Source organism: Eulemur rufifrons, chromosome 1 (assembly GCF_041146395.1).
Source record: "Eulemur rufifrons isolate Redbay chromosome 1, OSU_ERuf_1, whole genome shotgun sequence".
Classification (NCBI taxonomy): Eukaryota; Metazoa; Chordata; class Mammalia; order Primates; family Lemuridae; genus Eulemur; species Eulemur rufifrons.
The window spans coordinates 63,188,255-63,209,131 of NC_090983.1; the positions used below are offsets into that span (position 1 = coordinate 63,188,255).

Here is a 20,877-nt window from a genome sequence, read left to right on the forward strand (position 1 = left end):
AGTTCTAATAATGAGGGATCCTACTAATGACCTTGGAACTTTTTACTAGTCATGGGAGCAATGTCCTTTGCACCCATTTCTGGGAAAATGAGAAAATACATCCTTATATAGTTCTCATGATTTTCTGTTCATAAAATTAAACTTGTTTACACTTGAAACATACTCTTGAATGTTTACATCACTAAGTTTTCTTAACTTTGGGGGTGTCTAAATTTAAATATTATATTCAAATGATCAAAATATTCTACACTGATTTACTAATTAATATGAAGAAAAAAAGACAAGACACTTTGTATCACAATTTACAATGTGCAAGGAAATTAGTTAGGATAAATATTTATTTCCACATAACATTTTTTAGTTGTGAAAAACACAATATCCTAGTCACATTTACACATTACTTAAACTTTGCACTAAATTACATTCAAGATATTCAGTAATTTTGACCAGGAATCTGAAATTAGGAGTAAATATATAACACTACATTTTTATTATATTTTTTATGATTTCAAAATATTAGGTTAACATAGGGATAGCATTAAAATTCACACAAGAACAAAATGACTATAAAAATACTCAGAAATACAGAATTTCATTGGATATGATTGCTTATTCAAATAGGAGATCATGTGAAGGTTTTAACTCACTATGATCATTTTAACAGAACTGTCATTACTATATTAAAACACTAAGAGGCTGCTTCTGGGACTGACTGGCTAAATCATAAAACAATGGGAATGTTTACAATATAGTATGTCTATTATAAAATACACAAAGGCAACACAACTGAAACAGGAAGTTTCTGTATTTTTCTTCAGCATTTATAAATACAAACTTTATTAACTGCAAATTCTTCTTCCCATAATTTTTAAGCTCATGTTCCATAAGAAAAAAAAAGACTCTTTAAAGGATTGTAAGGGTAATTTGTAAAATGTATCAAAATGTTGAACCTAATGGAGGCTTTGTTGATTTTTTTCCCTCCTTAGCTTAATCACAAGAGGAATTTTTTTTGCACTTTTCATGTGCACTTACAGAGTACATAATTAATAGTCTGAAAAAGCCACAGGGCTCTGAATTATTGTAAGCTTGAACACTGAAGTATTATAAAGTTGATGATCATTGATCATACTTAGGAACCAAGAGCACTATGAGATTTAGTCTTTATTAACTTCATATTCATCTAAAATGGAATGAAATTGAATTTTAGTAATACTCAAAAACTTCTTAACTTTCCTTCCTCTTGTATAAGCTTGATAAAGATGGACTGAAATATATACAGAATCTTCTCAAACAGAATCTAAAATTTTCATTTAAAAGATTGTTTTCCACAACATGCATTAAGTAAAAAGTGGAAAAAACTTTGAAGAAAAAAAAATTACAGTTGGAGACCTGTTGGTCTAACATTAGAACGTGATTCAGGACCAGCGTTAAGCAGTGCATGACCACTAGCAGCAGATAACTGTACAGGAGTGGAGTTTCATGTACAATGATTCACATGTGATATTCCATGTGCATGTATATAATAGGTTTATTTGGAAAACATCTGTTTTCAATGGGAGAGAAGCTTAACAGCACATTTCTGATAAAGGTTTATATTGAAAATCCCACAAAACTGTTACAAAGTTTTTCTAAAGCATTTCGTACAAGCCTAATATTTAATCATGTAGTCACAACTTGAATTTTAAGCAAATACAACTTGACACCTTTGCATTATATCTGATTCTTTTTAACAAGCTGTGAACAGGTTTCTACATATTTTTTCAAATGACTTTAAGTTTCAGTTACATATAAATTGTTAAGTATTAAATGTATCATATTAAATCAAGGAAATGCATAAATACAATTATTAAAAATGCTTTCAAACTAACTTTTTGATTTGGGTCTTTTGAAATAAGTCACTAACGCTAAGCTATAAAAAATAAAAAGAAGTAAGACTACCTTTCAAAATTCTTCTGAATGAAATTATTAGGCATCTTCAGGTCACTAAAGTAGGAAAATACAAACAGTAAATATGACTTATTTCTTTAAGGAAGCTATTGCTCTCATAAAACTGACAATGAGAATCCAGTATTTACAAATGTCTAACATACAGCAAGGAACACATAAGATTCTTGCATTACCTATTGTTTCTGCTCACAAGGGTGTCTCACTGCTCAGTTGTTTAAACACAGAAATGAAACAAGTATTGCACTACTTACAGTATGAAGGTGGATTTGGGATGAGAGACAGAATTTACAATACATGATCAAAGCAGTTTTATTAATAATTGTGACACTCTTCTCATATATATGTAAAAAATAAATTGAAGATCAAGTCATAGACAAGTCTCCCTGTCAACACCTTTCCCTGAGTCAGCTTTCTTCTCTTTTCGGCTTTCAGTGCTACAGGGGAAAAAAGGAGAAGTTTATTACTGCAATCCAGCATGGCTACAGTGAGATCTGCCTGCTCAGACACAAAACCCGTCAACCCCAAACCACCACAAGAGCCCTTAGGCATCACTCTTTCATGCTGCAAAGCACAGATAGACAGCAACACTTAAAATCCTCTGCACACAGTGAGATAGACACCAAGAACCGCAGAGAGGGGGGAATTCAAAACAGACACTAAAAAACAAAAACCAGACATTTTTTAAACAGGTCCAAAGGCATGCAAGATTAATACCGTGATCGTCATTTGGGCAAATGACTCACTGATGATTGTTGAAAATGTCAACCATAACCCCATCTGAAGACAGCGCCAACTCTAGTATTAATAAATGACACGAACAAGATGTCACAGTAGACATTTCTGGGCTCTGCTGCAAGTGGCTCATCCTTTTTACATGGACTGGATCTTGACCTTTAGTGAGGACTGTACCTTGGTCAGGTAAGACAGACACATCTCCACTGGCCTAGAGGACAGGTCACCACGCACACTGCTCTCCAGACACCTGTGTCTGGACAAATGCTTTTACAGAAGCATTTACAGACAAATGCTTACTCTGTACATCAAAGGAAGGATGTTCTCCCTCACTCCTCCTCAAATAAACGCATTCCAAAGTGGCTTCTGTTTAATCTCATCCTCCAATTAACTTTACTGATGGGCAAGCTGGTAATATGATTCTACCATTTTTGTCTATTTCTTTCAATATCTTTCCACTGTATATTTTTCCTACTCTCTTATTGACAGTTGTCATGGAAAATTCAAATAATGCCTTCACATGGATCAAGGTCCCACCAAGAGAGTATGTTTGGGGCAGGGGCAGAGGCAGCAGAACTGCTCACCCCCCCCACCCCGCCCGACTAGTTCCAGCGCATGGCAACGCCCTCTACATCTAGGCTTCTCTGTGACCCTCCCATGGTGACATAAAGGGAAACTCACAACCAGCTTCTGAGGCCCTGAGCTGGAAGAATTTACAATTTTTACTGTTAACTTCAGCCCTTAATGTAAATTTATGAAGCAGTTGATCATGGGGACACCCTTGGTTTTATAACCCTTCTCCAAGTAATAAAGTAATAAAACTCCATTTTTCTATGGGGCCTTCTGTGCAGCTTTCTTAGTGGTCAATAACTCAGACACATTCTTAGAGTGTGTTTTTTAAATTGTTTTTCCTCCAATTCAAGCTAGAAACAGCCCTTCTCAGTTGTCACCACCACCCGGCACCATCAGGTAAGAAGTGCTGGAGCTTCTGCCATCTGTGGCACGCTGCCAGCGCTGAGAGCTGGTGTGAGCGCATGTCTATGGCGCCCGGGTTTGTGCCTGCCACACTTCTCAGCACATACTACTTACAGGTCAGAGCAAAGCAACTTTTCTCCCTTTTCTTTTCTCCTTCCATGAGAAGAGATGACAGTGTGCACATGATGTGTTGAGAGCCTTAACTCTGTATTTTTAACTCCTCTCTCTGTATGACTCACTTTCTTCTACTTTGAGTTCCTTTTATATGACTAGTGTCTGCTCTCCTGCTTTCGAAATTCACTTTTCCTTAGGGCTTTACCTGGGTCCTAGTCTTTTCTGCCAAACAAAACCAATGAAAAGGGGCAACCCTAGGCGTGGTGTTTAAAGACCTGGGTTCAGTTACCAGAAGCTAAGAAGGAGCTGCATGACCTTGGACTAGTTATTTAATCTCTCTGAGACTTGGTTTCTTCATCTGTAAAATTAGTTTTGGACTAGATGCCTCCACGTCCCCTTGTAGCTCAAATTCCAGAATTCTGAGGCTGGTATTCCCAATTCCAATGAACTCTATCTTTTAAAAGATAAAATACTCAATCCTTTCTGTAGGAGATTGTGGGGACAGAGACGTACTGGTCCCTATACATGCACAGTTTCTATATGCACGATACTTTGGAATATAGCAGGTGTTCCGTAATCTTTTGTTAAACAAGTGCGTTCCCAATGGCACTATTCATCACCAAGTATTGAATAAAAGATTCAGAATGTCAACTTGATCCACAGATGTGCTTTCTCCTGCTACCCTTCTTTGTTTATATTGGTTGTTTGGTTACAAAACAATAACAAAACAATGACCGATTAAATGACTTTTTTTATTTCCTTCATTAACACCATGGTTTTGGTATCAGATTAGATTTCAGCAAATTATGAAGCAGAAATTTTATAACCAGCTCAAGACTTCTGTGAAACATATTTTCAATTTGAATCTTCTTACTGTTCAGCTACTGCTCTCTAGCTGCCTTGTGACACTCATTTTTCTGGATGTCAATCAATTTTATGCTTTTATTATAATAAATATATATTGCCTATCTATTATGTGTCATTATAATAGACATATATTGCATATCTATTATATGCAGGTTACTCTGAAAAGACTTTGGAATACAAGATGGACAAGATTGTCCCTGACCTTGAGGAGTTTAAAAATTTATAAGGAAGTAATATTTCAAGAGAAGGCAAAGAGTGATCTGGTACTGTCATGCTGCTAAGAAATCTATGAAATCATTACTTTTCAATGGTGCTAAAATGGCTGTTATGAACAATATTTACCAAGGGCTCATGAGAGAGCCTCGGCTTAGGAAATCAGAGCAAAGAAGGATAATCCGGGATATAAGGTAGTCGGGAGGATAAGGGGAGGGCCCTGGTGAGAGGTTTGTGGGGAAGAGGGTGGTCCCACAGCCTAGCCTCTGCCACCCAGGCAAAACTAAGTGCTGCTTTCCTAGCAGTGCCAGGGACCTCTCTCCAGAAACAGTTATCTTGGATGTTAGTATTATAAAACATAGCAGTTGCTCACCTATTCTGATGCAATGTGGTTTTTAATAAGCCCTATTTCCACCAACTCATTCAACAGGCTGCAGAGGTGCTTGTTGCATGTATGTATGGTGCTAGGATCCAAATTAGACATCCTCCAGATATAGTAGAATTTGCAGTTAGTTCTCAGAGTCTACTCTCAGTTAAACCAGATAAAACATTTTTGACAACAAAAAATGAATGAAATAATTGAGAAAATATGACTTCTATTCCAAATTCCACCAAGAAAAGTTTTCTAGCATTCTCTGAGGCACATTACAGCAAGGGATGAGAGAGAAAATAACTGCGGCGGTCAGGGGGTGTCAAAGGCTGCACAGAAACCAGCTTAGGACTCAGGAGATACAGACCCTGGTAACCTGGTCTTTAGGGCTGTTTTTGTCAATGGATACATTTTCATAGTTCCTGATCATCTTGCTTTAAAGCCTTCAACAGATACCAAGAGAAAGTAGCAGTTTTGGAAGGGTATTGCTTTATTATTAACAGTATTGGTGGTTTGAGGATTTCAGCTAGCTATACCCTTGTCCAGACCTTCTACCATTATGAGGATAAAAGACATTAACCACCAACCAAGAGATATTTTTCAAATGGGAAGCTATAGACTTCTTTTTGTTTTTGTTTTGTTTTTTTGAGACAGAGTCTCAGTCTGTCACCTATGCTAGAGTGCTGTGGCTTCAGCCTAGCTCACATCAGCCTCAAACTCTTGGGCTCAAGTGGTCCTCCTGCCTCAGCCTCCTGAGTAGCTGGGACTACAGGCACAAGCCACCATGCCCGGCTAATTTTTTCTATTTTTAGTAGAGACGGAGTCTCGCTCTTGCTCAAGTTGGTCTCAAACTCCTGAGCTCAAGCGATCCTCCCGCCTCAGCCTCCCAGAGTGCTAGGATTACAGGCGTGAGCCACTGTGCCCGGCTGGAAAGTTATGTTTTTGATCACATCAAAAGGTAAGGAAAGCTAAGTAAATTTTCATTCCACAATAGTTAAAATAGCTTTATTTCAGCAACAAGAAACAAATAAATACTATTTTACCTCACATTTGGTGAAAATACATGTTTAAAGAATAAGAAATAGTAGTTATATTGAAATATAAAGGATGATCTATTTAAAATTGGCCCTTCTTTAACGCACATTGCATTATTCAGTAGAGTCAAATTACTGTCTGAAATCATCTAAATACATATGTTTTTTTAAAAAAGATTTTTTTGGTGGAGTGTCACTTGACTTGACTTTAAGGAGTGCCTAAAATATCATGTCATAAAAACTTTTGCTTGAACCAAAGAAAAACAGAGGAAGAGTTAGGACTATGAATGGATGTTATATAGGAAGAAAAACAATCCACAGGTTTGATTGTCTCAAATTCTCCATGTATTTCCCACAGACAGCATTTTCTTTTTTGATCTCATAAACCTGGACTTCACATTTTTTTAAAAAAAATTAGAGAAATGCCATATTTTTAATGTGAAAGGGTCCACAAGTATATATTTCAATGGGCTTGAGAAATTATCCTTCTCATAACTCTGATTTTCTTCCAAGAGTTCTAGCAAAACAGAATTACTGTGAGAATTATCAGATTATAGCAGGGATTGTTGGGAAAGGGAGTTAAAGAATGTTTTAGAATAAAATGTTACTTTTGCTTGAGCCAAGCAAAGAAATACATGAAGGTTTTTAAGTCCTATTAAAAGGCAGAAAATACCAACCAAAAGTTTTTGAGAAAGCCTATTGAGTAACATATATTAACCAACTTTGGAGTAAATTTTGGAGGTAGTTGAGAGACAGAATCCCCAGCTTCTGGGATGAAGACACTGGACATTTGCTGTTTGTCTTCTCTTGATCATGCTGTTTGGTACAGAGATGACACTGAAGCAGCATGCTATTTTGGGGTGACAAAAACCAGCAACAAGAAATATAGAAAGACATTCTCCAAATCTAATGCAGCCTCTTTACCAAATACAGTTTGGTACAGTTTGATGCATTTGTATAAATCATGGAGGGAAAAAACTTTACTCAAGTTTCAGACCCACTTAAAGAGCTGAGTAGTGATAGAAATGCCATGAAACTCGATCTGATACTGTATCTGAGCCCAAGACTCTCCATGCCTTTTGCCTCCCCAAAACTCACACAGAGGACAAAGACTAACCAGGTTTCTAGAAGACACCATTTAACATAAGGAAATGCAACCAAGGAATAGGTTTGAGGGAGAGGGTCTCTCTTACCTTTGGGGAATCAGCTTCTAGAGTGATTAGGAAGGGGAGCTTATGACAAAAATGTAATATAAAAATTAAGTAGAAAAAGTTAATTTAAGGTTATAAAAAAGGAAGTTAATAATTATAATAAACACTGTCCCAAATCCCTCAATCACTCTCTAACAAGAAGAGATATTAGCATAACATAGGAATTCCTTTTTTTCAGATCAGCATCTAAGGAGACTGGGTGATTTGACCTCTTATTTATAAATTCTAAAAAATTCAGTTGGAAATCTCATCTTGATATTTAAGGACACACTCTTGCCCCAGCATGCACTTAAACTATAAGAGTTGTTCGTATGTTTACATACAGAAAAGTTAGAATGGATAGAACTTTCAGGAGCTGAAAGTTTTGGGGTATGAAGCTTATAAAAGATTTTTGGGCCATTGGAATGGGGGACTAGAAATATACTAAATAGAAAATCATCATTGCTTACATACAATGCATATTGGCTTAAGAAAAGGGAAATGAAGGAGTGCAAAATGTGGTCAGATACCTAAAGGGGTCCTGGGAAGTGGGTGATAAAGAATAAAATAAAATCATACTGCAAAATAGTAGGCCAACATGAACATCAAAAAGACCATGCACATCGGGACTCATTTATAGCACCATTTTCCCCCACTACAATAATTTAGGGGTAAGTTTTTCACTTGAAAGGGAGATGTTAAAAAACATACCAACATTTGTGAAAATAATCGTTTCTACCCACTTTCAAAAAGAATTTCTGAAATATTTTAGATCTAAATTTGATGGACACCAGAATTAGTCTTTTGCTAATGGATTTATGTCAAAAACAATTAGAATCAGTATAAATTCTCATTATTTTAAAATTCAAACCTTTTAGAAGGAAAGCTTGACTCCTTATCTTTTGAATTATCGGCAGTAATCAGAAGGTTCCTCCACAAGGCAGTCTTTGACATTTCATCAGAAATATTGATCACAGATGGATCATCTCTAGATAGGAGTTTATCCAAAATGAAATAATAAACATTAGAGAAATAACTGCAGTTATTCAATGATAGAAACTAAATATAGGACAATCTTATGTCTATCTAGAGTACGTTTTCTCAATTTTTTTGTTGTGGGAAAATACACATAACATAAAATTTTCCATCTCAACCATTTTAAATGTCCAGTTCAGTGTCATTAAATACATTCATAATGTTGTGCAACCATCACCACCATCTCCAGAACTCTTTTTATCTTATAAAACTGAAACTCCATACCCACTAAACAATAACTCCATTTCCTCCTTCTCCCAGCTCCTGGCAACCACCATTCTACTTTCTGTCTCTATGAAGTGGATTCATACAGTATTGTCTTTGTGACTAGCTTATTTTACTTTGTATAGTATCTTCAAGATTCATCCATGTTGTAGCATATGTCAGAAATTCCTTCCTTTTAAGGCTGAATAATATTCTATTGTAAATAGATTTATATCATATTTTGTTTACTGTGCAGTATTTTTGATAATTAAAATGGAGAAGTATTGAATATTTCTCTGAATTATTAAAAAATTTGTGAAAAATAAAAAATCTAAAGAAAAGTTTGAGCTGTATAGATACTGATTTGGTCTGCAATGTTCTTAATTTATTTCAATTTACAGGGATGAGGTTCTGCACATCCATTGCTTACGGCTCTTGCCCCTAACATTCATGGCATCACAGGTCACCTCCCTCCCGCGCTCAGACCTTTCAGTGGCTCCTACTGGCTCAGAGTAAATGCTGAGTCCTTACAAGGGCCTGTAAGTCTCTGTCCTCCCCACCCTCCCACCCTCTGACTTCACCTCCTGCCATTGCATCTTCTCACTCCTCTCCAGCCACCATGTAATGGCCTGCTGATTTTTCTGGAACACTATAGCCTTGCTGCTGTCTTGGGGCCTTGTTCTTGTTCTTCCCTCTGCTCATAATGTCCCTTCACATGGTGCAACCATTCCCCTCCTTTGTTCAAATGTCACCTTCTTAGACATGCTCTCACTGACTACACTAGTTCAAATTGCTATTTCCATCCCCTCATAACACTCCCGTCCTTTTTATCTGCTTTTTGTTTTTATTGTACTTTTGATCACCTGAAATACTATACTACATTATTTTCTCATTTGCTTATGTTTGGTCTCCCTCTACCTCTATTCTACTTGAATATAAGTTTCATGAGGACCAGGATTCTTTTTTTTTTTTTTTTGAGATAGAGTCTTGCTCTGTTGCCCAGGCTAGAATGCCGTGGTGTCAGCCTAGCTCACAGCAACCTCAAACTCCTGGGTTCAAGTAATCCTTCTGCCTCAGCTTCCCGAGTAGCTGGGACTACAGGCATGTGCCACCATGCCTGGCTAATTTTTTTTTCTATATATATTTTTAGCTGTCCAGATAATTTCTTTCTATTTTTAGTAGAGACGGGGTCTCGCTCTTGCTCAGGCTGGTCTCGAACTCCTGACTTCGAGCGATCCTCCTGCCTCGGCCTCCCAGAGTGCTAGGATTACAGGTGTGAGCCACTGCGCCCAGCCAGGACCAGGATTCTTGACCATTTCTTCACTGCTGTTCCTCTAAGAGCCAAACCTTTGGTACTCATTCAATAAGTATTTGTTGAATAAATGAATGCAGCCTGTGTGTTTGACAGAAGTCTTTCCAGATGCTGGGGGAATTATAATAGCAGGGCTCGTACTATGCTAGGTACTCTTTTTTACATTTTAAAATGGCACCAATTATAGGTAATATTCAGGATGCTCCAAAACATCCCCAGGGCTAGAAATATAACCAAATGGCAGCAGCAATAAATCGCAGACCAAGTGAAAACGAGTTTCAATGAATGAGAAAAAAATCTCTCACTTTATAGGAAACATACTCTGCTATGGAAAAATCATGTCTCCAGAGATCCCAAGCTGACCCCACACGACCCTCATTGGTGGCTCTTCACAAGAGAGTAACGAATTCAACTTTTGAGAGGAACAAAATCTTGGATCTCCCTTCCTTGCCCAATTGAGAAATGTGTTCTTTAATCCCTCTAAACCCTCCAGCCCCTTAGTCTTCCTAGAAAGACAGTTTCCTAGTAAGTCAAAGCATGAGATTAACTAACTTCTGGAAAAGCATCATGAGAAATAAAAGTTTTTCATATTATGTGAAGAAGAGTCTTGTGAACAAAAGAGTTGAAAAAAATGCTAAACAAAGTTAAACATTTTTTTTTAATGCAGTACTACTTAGATTGTTTCATATGCTAACATGCATTGTGAATCTCCAAACTGGAATGCAGTTTTAGAACATTTTCCAAACTTATTTAACCACAAAGCCCTTTTGAGTGTGGTACCACATGAGAGGAGTTTCCACAGAATATTCTTGGTAATATGCTGATTCAACTAAACAATCAACAAGATTTTAAAATTTAAATGTTGTTAAAAAAAAAAAGATAAAATGCTTTCTATACTTAGCATTCTATACTTTCTATACTTGCTTATCCTTAAGTGGTATATATTTCCTAAAATTCTAGGGAATATGATTTTAGAGTCAGACCCTGCAGATCCAGACGATTCTCTCTCTCATATCTTGTTTTTCAACACTAGGACAAATTCCCTCCTCAGAGAAAAGATTTCTCTGTTTTTTTACTGGCATAGCCTCACATTGTCCTCAAGCACATTGAGATCATAAAATTGGGTACTAAATGGAACATAAAATAGAATTGTATGGGAAAACTATTTAAATTATACTGAGAGGGAAAGAAAAAGAGATAATTTTTGGCCAAATACTTGCAAAAGTTTTTATCATAACTTACAGCAGTTTGCTTTCTTTTGCTCTGTCTTCGTACATAAACAAGATTAAAATATTTTGGAGAATTGCATAAATATTTCCCAAAACGACTGAAATGACTCAATCCTTCAACTCAAGAAATAGATTATCTCCTTGGAAATGCCTTTTTTAGAGGCAAATTCCCAGAGTTGAAGTATTTATCTGTGATCAATTTGGTGAATACCTAGCTCATTTATACCAAAAGTAAATTTTGACCTGTCTTCAGGTGCTACTTTCTAAGAATATAAAAGGGATCTTTCATAAACATTATAAAATATGAGAAGAAAATACTTCAGAAAACAGCTCCCCATCCTGCTTCCTTATACCTGTACTTGGGTATAGTCACACAGCCAGAATTGGTAAAACTTAGTACTGGGGCTAGGGTAATCTAATCATTAGTCTTAGTTCTTTCTTTAACACAACTTCAACAAACCTCTGTGGGAGTCCACATAGTATGAAATTCTTAAACAGAATACATAGCAACACATTTGATTATTTAAATTGTTGCTTTTTTTTTAATTTCTATCTTACCTGTAGTGCCCTTCCAACGGGAGTTGTACCGTGCCCTCATCTTCCATAGCTAGCATACTTTGTTCTTCCTGAAAAGACAAATGGAAAGTATACAAAGTGAACCTGATGAATCTCCATTTTACATTAAAGAAGAAACACAGATTAATGTTTCATTATCTCATTAACCTCGGGACCTTCCACTCTGTTTGCATTTATTAATGTTAGCACAGGTCCTTTCAATAAAGTATCAGCTACTAAGAACATAAGTAATTAATGAGAGTCTCATAACACAAAGTAATTTAAATGCTAACAACAATCTCCTTCATGTCACTCAATGAAAACCTGGTTAATTTCCAAGCAGATTTTTAAAAAAATTAATCTAAATTTTACAAGGACAAAAGTAGGGGTAATATAATCAGTTCTACTGTTATAAAGTTGAAATTATATTCCCAGAATGCTCTATTAGGAGGGGATGAGGGATGTACTCCAAGCAGTGGTTCTCAAACTTTAGTTTACATCAGAATCACCTGGAGGGCTTGTTAAAAATACAGATTGCTAGGTCTCACCCCCAGAGATTCTGATTCAGTGAGTCTGGAGTAGAGAAGACAGAAGAATTCACATTTCTAACAAGTTTCCAAGTGATGTTGATTATGCTGGTCTGGGGACCACACTTAGAGAATCACTGCTCTAGAGACTTGGAAAGAGACAGTGGAAAGTATCTTCCTGTATGGATCAAAACACACGTGTGCCTTGATGGAGGAGAAAATGAAGTAGTTTGACTCCATTTAGATACATTTTAGACTTTGATGCCTCCAACTTCTTCTTACAATGACAATATTCTGCCCTTCTCCAAAGGGTGGAAATGCTTCATATATTCATATATACATTTCTTCATATATAACATTTTTCTTGCTAGAAATATAAATTCCCGTGTCCTCTCTACTCTAGACTCACTTTATGTTTTGGGATAAAGATAATCTTATGGCTACCATACTGAAATGTCCTGGCTTAGTTTTCAAATAATGTTACCATCAAACTTTTTCCATGCACCAAAAGAGACAGTTATCTATAGATTATAGATCTTATTTAATATATTTATTTTCAAATGGATCAATTAGCATGGTTTAAGTTCAAAGAATTATTTTGAGTCATTTAAAAATGGCTCTAACTCCAGAAATGGAACTTTAAGATGTATAGACATGAAAAACTAAGTGACCCCCTGCACAAATGGGAACTGATGAGAGCAAATAGGGATGGCCCTGAAGGCTCATCTCCCTCCCTCTTTCAGTAGCTTAGCAGAGCTAAGCTGGCCTAACCAGCTTGCAGAGATCCCGTAGGTTGACGTCATTATTCCTGGTGTGCAAGGCTGTTTCTAAGGTAATCAGATCTTGGCCCTCCACCTCACACTCCATAGTCTGAATATCCCATGCCACATTTCTCATTACTTAAGGAAACAAAATGTTTTCTAGTGCCTCTTCAGCTAACCTATGAATATATAATGCAATGTGAGGGCAGGTCTCATTTCACTCTTGGAGTACACTGCCAACCTGCTGGCCAAGGCAGAGCCCTCTCTGCTGGGACTCTGGCTGTGGTGGATACAGAATCTCTACTCCTATGCTGTGGAATCAATGGAGAGCCAGGAATTATGTGAGCTCTGCTGCTTCTCTGCTTATAAACTTCCTCCGAGAAACCCTATGTGATATTTATACTCTGTGGGGCCAATGGCATGTGTGTTACCCCTTTTCATTCCAGGAACTAATTTAATTCTCTTTCTTGCTGTTCCTCAAGGGAAAAAAATAACTTAGGGTCCATTAAATGTATTTTATTACTTGTGTATCATGCCTATTCCCCTTGTCATTTGGCAGTACTGTTTTTAGAGCTAAATCAAGATGAGCAGACATACCATTGGTTTGACATTACCCATTCAAGCACTGCAGAGCTTATATGCAGCCTAGAATGAGGCATGCCTGGCAACTGAGTTAGTCATAAAATATGGAATGTAATACATACATCTTGTAAACTTATATGCACATCCCCAAGGCCATGGGCAAAGCGTAGGTATCATTTCAGGTAGAAAAAGTTACTTTTTCTATAGGAGCACTGAGTACATGGAGGGACATAAAGAGAAGACATTCAGTGATACCAAAGGCTACAAAAGTAAAACCAAGATACAAGTAAAGTGCAATTCTTTCCTTGGTTGCCCACTGAAAGGTGAAGCCCAGTAGACAGTATCTTGTCTGGCCAATCCAGAATAAAATATCAAGAAGCTAGGTAGAAAGGTTTAAGAAAGAATAAAATCCCCTGAATCCAAAGAGAAGAACAGTGTTGTCAGTGCATTGGTTACCTGGCAGCAGAGAAGGAAAGCTCAAGATTCAATCTAACAGTAAAAATTGGACCAAAGCTTTGTGAACAATTTTGTTTTTTCTTCAGATGATTTTCCACTTTTCTCTCAAATTGCTTTCAATAATTATTTTGCACTCTGTGGCTTGTTAGCATGTGTGGGCTTTATACTAGTCATAATTCTATCCAAACAAAAACTCATCACCTCTAAAGATAGCTTTTCCAAGCCATGCTTATCTGCAGAGAAGGGTGGCAGAGCAGCCGCTGCCTTCAGTGCCAGAAGGCAGCCGGGTGGGCCCCGGAGCGCAGGGACGGAGGGCCGGCTGCGTCCTGGCAGCACGGTGAGGAAGCCAAAAAGCGAGGCTTTCTGAGGAGGAGCCGTCAAATCGGGCACTAGCCGTTATGGCACTCACAGCCTAGGTTATCTCAACTGTACCAGAAAAGAAAAAGAAAGTGACAGCATGACGCTCACCCAGTATTCGCCACCTCCTAAGTCACAAGTACCTTAAAATGAGTTCCATTCAGTACTAAGCTTACACAAATTCCATCAAAAAATATGCAGAGTTCTACAACATGGGGAAGATGATAAAGGGGTAATGATCAAAGTTTGCCCAAAAACATTTGCAGGGCTTCTCCAGTTTCACTGAGGGCTATTTATTGTGACTTAAATGCCATCTTTTAATTAATATAGTCAAAGTACTTTTCAAATACAAAATAAGTGAAGGACAATTAGTGCTATATCCAGTAAAGGGCAGGAAAATTGAGGCTTAGAAAAACAAACCTACTCAACAGCACATAAATATTTACCAAGCATGTATTATGTGCTAGGCACATAGTGAACAAGAAGAATAATCCAGGAGCTATTAATTAATCCATTCAACAAATACGTATTAAGCATGATCTACATGACAGGTAGTTTACGAGGTACTGGGATACAACAATGGAAAGAAAGATGGAAACCCTACTGTTGGAAGATATGAAGGCTCACCATGAAAAGCACTGGAACAGAGGCCATAGAAAGGAAGAAACTCTAGGTGGGAAGAAACAATGTGGGCCAACCAAAAAAGGGAAGAATAAATAAGATGTGTTTGCATGACAGTGAACAACTAGCCTGGTTGGAGTCAAAGGCCTTTTGTAGAAGCGAAAATAAAATTGAAGTCAAATTCTGGTGTGTTTTGATAAGTAGGGTGTTATATATCAAATGATACCATGAATCTGAACTGTATTTTGTGATAGCATAAATATTACAATTCATATTTCATGATACCTAACAAATGCTTTTTCCTTTACCTACTTGTAGGGAAATGAGTAATGTGTTACTATATACATTTTTTTTCTGGCAAAGTCTGTATCTATGTAGGAATGTAGGAGTCCTCAAATATAATATCTCTATCTCGAAGCTCAAACAACAACAGCAGAGAGCCAATGTTCACAAAGATGCTTAGAGTATTAGAGAGAAAAAATATTCAGCAATTTTAAAATTCACAGATCTTAAGAAATGGAAGGGACTTCAGAAATCAAACTCAAGCCCTTTATTTTACCCAAGAGTAAAACAAAGCCTACAGAATGTAAGAAGTGTTAAACCATTCTCTTCACCAATTACTAATAAAATAGATAATGCTGCAAACATTAAATATATATAATCTCTGAAAACCATAAATTTTATATTTATAAGAAGTATTTCTTATGATTTGCAATGAATAGAAGAGTCAATACATGAAACTACTCACTAAAAGCTGAAAAGGAAAAATGGGGAGGGGTTCCGTATAGAATTCATATACTAATAAATACATGAGGGTAGCATCTTTTTCATCAGAATATTTGATTCAGTGTCTCTAAGTGATTATATATATATTATTAAAAAATTTAAAATTCTGATAGGGTGTCATTGTATTTAGAAGATAATATTCTGGAGATTCAGAATCTGTGTTTTGAGGAAAGGACTTATCTCAAATGTTAGCATGCATCCGAATCACCTGGAGGTGGTGTTAACACAGATGGTTGGCCCCATCCCCAGAGTTTTGATTCAATAGTCTGTAGTAGGGCCCAAGAGTTCGCATTATAACAAGTTGCCAGGTGTTGGCTGATGCAGCAGAAGTTCTAGAACCACACGTTGGAAAACCACTGCTTGAGGAAGAAGAATATGTTTGCACCACCCTAAGATTCAATTAGCAATGATATTTTCTGTATAATAATTTGGCCATGCTTCCCAAGCCACAACCAATTCTGACCTTTTTTAGTAAGACATCCTCTGTAATTTTTTGGTTGCTCTTGTTTTTAGATTGCTTTTATGTTTTCTTGACCTTTTCCATGATCCTGCTTTATACAGATTAAAAGGCTCCATGCCCGATTTTTGTTTACTCCTACAGTGTATGTTAGTGAGCTCCCAGTAAATCAAGAAGTATCAGTATCATGATCGTTTCCACAGAGTTGAATTTCCAGGAGTTATCTAACATTAACCCTTTTTCCCCCTACCCAGAAGCAAACATTCTGCTGGGGTTTTCTGCTTTTAACAGTAGCCTTTTGTCAAATATGCACAATGTCCTAGAGAATATTTAAGTAAGAAGGAAGGCATGTTGATACTCTGAGCACATTTGGACATCCAGAATTTGATTCTGCAGTCTTCCCTTTACACAGAGCAATGTGCAAAATGTCAGGGTTCCAATATTCATTTCTACCCTGATTATAATCCTTTCTTTCTAAAAACTGAAGCATATGCATATGCATATGCATGAAGTACATGAAAATTTGGAACAGAAGCTCTGCGACCTTGGACTGGCCTGTGTAGCTATTTATTCTGCTTAACTCATTATTGAATTTTAAGGTCAAATGAATGTTTTCTCAGTGCCATAAGACCAGAAATGGGCTACTGATCGGAAAACCCTGGAGGATAAAGGTACAAGCTTGCAACTATCATCAAAAGGACAAGAGGTGAGCCTACTTTAAATTCAAGTCTCAGGGAGCTGAGACATTTCTGCCATTTACCATCTTGCCAGATCACGATCAAAGTTACTCAATTAATTTGAGCAATTGCAGAAATGCAACATTTCTGGAGCACTTGTCCCTTTACCACCTTAACACACAATCTCCTGAAGGCTGGGCCTTCATATAAGACGCCACAGTAAGATCACATCCTTCCATCAAGTCCATAAGCCTCAAGAAAAGAGAATACCGAGATGCAGGCATACAAGTAGAAAATCAACCAGGAATTTAAGATTTAATGTAATCCTTCTTAAATCTTCCTACTCTCTTTACTGAGCATACTCTTTTAATACTAATTCCAGACTAGAAAGTGAACATCATTAAACTTCCTTTTCTCTCTCCAGTTTGAAAGAGAATTAGCTGTCTTTGTACTAATCAGAACTATATTTTAATGTTCAATTATGGATTATTTCTTGACTGTATTATTGCTTTTCTTGTTTCTTTCCATGTGCTGATGATCACATGAAAGTACCATCTTATTAATCCATCTGAGATTTTAAGGATCTGTAAACCTATGTGATTAATGTATTGCAAGGCTTTCCCCTCGAACTTGGATCTGAAGGATTTAGCTGTAAATTTGCCCCAGTAAATCTTTAAGTCAATATTTGTATTCTTTCAGAAAGTATGAGTTCTAGGAAATTTATTAATATTTAGTTACTTCTAAAATCTTTATCTTCATATTCAGAAAACAGTAAATACCCATTGGAGTATAGTGGGTACATAATGTAAAAAGATTAGACACAGGGTCTCTGCCCCGTGAGATTCATCAACTCCAACATGGGCATACGGCACACATACATACACGTACCACACATACACAGCTGTGGGAGTGGCTCTGGGCAATGGGAATGGCAAATTCTAAAACATTTAGGATTAGAATCAAACTTGTTCTCTCCTATTTCACAGAAAAATAAAAGGTGAACCTGAAATTTTCTTTGAATCACAATAGGGAAGAATTTTAAACATACTATAGTAGATTACATATCATTTTTAATTTTTTTGAAGTTCTAAGGGCAAGAATGTTTTGTGGTATGAGTATCACATAAGGAGAATGCTGCAGAAGAGATGGTTATATGCCCAGTGCTGTTGCTAGCTGATTCCATCAGAAGCAGTAAAGACATTTGAAAGAAAATAAAAGTAGGAAAATAAAGCAAATTACATATGTACATTACAACTTGAGCATAATTAATAGTACAGTAAGTCCTCACTTACAGTTGTTGATAGGTTCTTGGAAACTGAGACTTCAAACAGAACAACGGATGATGAAACCAATTTACCACAGGCTAATGGTTACAAACAAGACTTAAGTTCCTACAGCACATTTCTGATCACAAAAACATCACCAAACTTCTAAATAAAGACTTAAAGCACTTTTGATATTAAACACTGAAATAAAGTGAGCTATACATAAATTCAAGAAAGATTAGTAAAAGCAAGTAAGATAATGAATTACCTAAATTTTGACGAATCAGGGAGTGACAGTGGTTGTAGAGGTGGTGGGTTAAATCAAAGAATAATGTTTGCAAAGTGAAAACCATAAGGAGCATATTCTATCACCAAATAGTTCAAAAATAATAACAAATATGGACTGGCTCACTGAATACTTTCATACTGAATTGTTTGTTGTGCATTTTACATGATTACTGTATACTTGATGAATTTTTATTTTGCAATAATTTTTATTCATTTATTCATTCATTTCCCAACCCGCTTATTTCCAGTTCAGAATATGGGTGCTCGGAGCCACTCCCGGCGGCTCAGGGTGCGAGGCAGGAACCCACGCTGGACAGGACACCATCCCACTGCAGGGTGCACTCACACACACCCACCCTCACTCAGACTTGGAACATGTGGACATGCCAATTCACCTAAATGGCACATCTTTGAGATGGAGGAGGAAACCAGAGTCCCCAGAGAAAACCCACAAAGACACAGGCAAAACATGCAAACTCCACCATGACTGATGGTGGCCTGGCTGGGAATCAGTTTTTTTCTCATCAACCTTATAACAAAACTGTTATTTGAAGACCTGCTGTACTGAAATTATCAGAAAGACTGGAAGAGAAGCTCATAGCCAATGAGTTTTGTCTTCAAAATTATTTTCTTTGGAATTTAAACCTTCTTGGAAAATGTTGCAATCTAAATGATTTTAATCACATCAAGATTATGGATAACCTAAGGCTTTAGAATTTCCATATTCTTGTGTCCATCTTATTTAAATTTTACTTGGGCCAAACTCTGTCATATTTTTCTTGAATGGTATATGAGGATGAGAGCAAATATTTACTAAAGCCCTAAATGGAAATAGAGAATATCAAAATATCCTAAAGTATAATTTTTTAAAAACTCTAATAAATAAGAATATGTTAAACAGAAAAATAAATAAAATGATATTTTTAGTGTTACATTATTATTACTAGTAGTAAGATTCTAAGTATGCCATCTACAACATTTGGAAAAATTGAAATATTCATACAGAATTAAGATATGTCGTTATGATCACTCTCTACATGTGGGACTCCATTGGCAGTGATGGGACACCATGGAAAGAGAAGGAACTATCAATCACACATTATGTATCCATATTTACAGAAATTTCTGAGCAGAAACCACATTAGATTTTGTGGCCTAATCTGCCCTCACTAAATGACTGAGAAAAACCTTAGACCTCTGAAACAGATGTAAATGAATTCCCCCAAGGAAATAGGGAATATATTCATAGTTTGAGAAAATACTCTGTAGATAGGAAACTGAATACAGTACTGACTACCTGTAGAAGCAAGAAAAATAGAATAATGCACAATTCTTATAAAATATTTTCTTTCAATTTCATTTCTATTCACCTAGTAATTTTATTTTTATATTTTACAATGAATGGGTTCAATCATTCTGTTGAATGTTGTACTGGTCATTTTTTTTCCATTTGTACCCTTTGTAGTTTTTATATACTTTAAAAAATGTTATGATTAGCCTTCAAAATAGACCCAAGCTTACATATGAACTTTAAATATGTCATAAAACTTAAATTGTTATAACTTATGAAACAGAATAGGATAAATCAGCAGTCCATGAAAATAATTAAATCCCAAAAGTTTCTCAAACAACACTTACTCAATCTTAAATCACTCTGAAAGCAAATCAGAGCAAAATTTTTCCTCTTAATCATTTCACATGTTTCAAGAATAACTAATTTTACATCAGGATCTTTTGATTAAAACTCTGTTCCTTAGGAAAATATCAACAGTAGTAACATCTGTTTTTGCTTCTCACATATTTTACCAAAAAGCAATCATCACATGCCCATAATTTGAAAACAGTTAAGCAAAGCATCAGCAAGTTTCTGCCATCCACAATGGAAAAATAAGCCTTTAGGGTAAGTAAGTACAAAGTACCTGCATATTTCATTAGAATTTGGTTTCCTCCTGTAAGATCTTCACTCTCTCTCTGTTCAAATCTTTATGATTTTAAACATTAAACTTTCAAACTACTTCACCTGTGTTTGTTAATAATCACTGTCTAAAGATAAAAACAATAGTTTTGCAAAGAGCTCTTGCTATGTTCTTTTTTCCTTCTTTATAAAATATTGATTTTACTCTCACTTACTTCTTTTTCAGCATCTTCTAGTTTCTTTTTCTTACTCTCAGGCATTAAGTCATCCAACCAGCTGAGTTCCCGTTTGGTAAACAACAAGTCCATCAACTTTCTTACAAATACCAGGGCTAACACCTGAAGTAAATAATAAAATAGTTTAAAATGGAAAAGATAGAAGATGTAGATTCGCTTATTTGTTTTTTTG

At 36.3% G+C, this 20,877-nt stretch overlaps 1 protein-coding gene across 15 annotated transcripts in view; it reads right to left on the reverse strand.

Moving 5' to 3' along the window:
• Positions 1-301: 301 nt before the first annotated feature.
• SLC4A10 (solute carrier family 4 member 10) overlaps positions 302-20,877 on the reverse strand; it is a 313,419-nt gene continuing 292,843 nt past the window's right edge. For 8 of the 15 annotated variants that reach the window (XM_069472125.1, XM_069472113.1, XM_069472090.1 and 5 more), the window contains 5 exons: positions 20,685-20,807; positions 11,781-11,848; positions 8,314-8,430; positions 7,446-7,484; positions 302-2,381 (listed from right to left, as the gene is read on the reverse strand). In XM_069472125.1, the coding sequence (XP_069328226.1) occupies positions 7,472-7,484; positions 8,314-8,430; positions 11,781-11,848; positions 20,685-20,807 (321 nt within the window). In that variant the 3' untranslated portion in view covers positions 302-2,381; positions 7,446-7,471. The remainder of the gene's footprint in view (positions 2,382-7,445; positions 7,485-8,313; positions 8,431-11,780; positions 11,849-20,684; positions 20,808-20,877) is intronic. The other 7 variants (XM_069472121.1, XM_069472115.1, XM_069472076.1 and 4 more) reach the window with 3 other exon arrangements.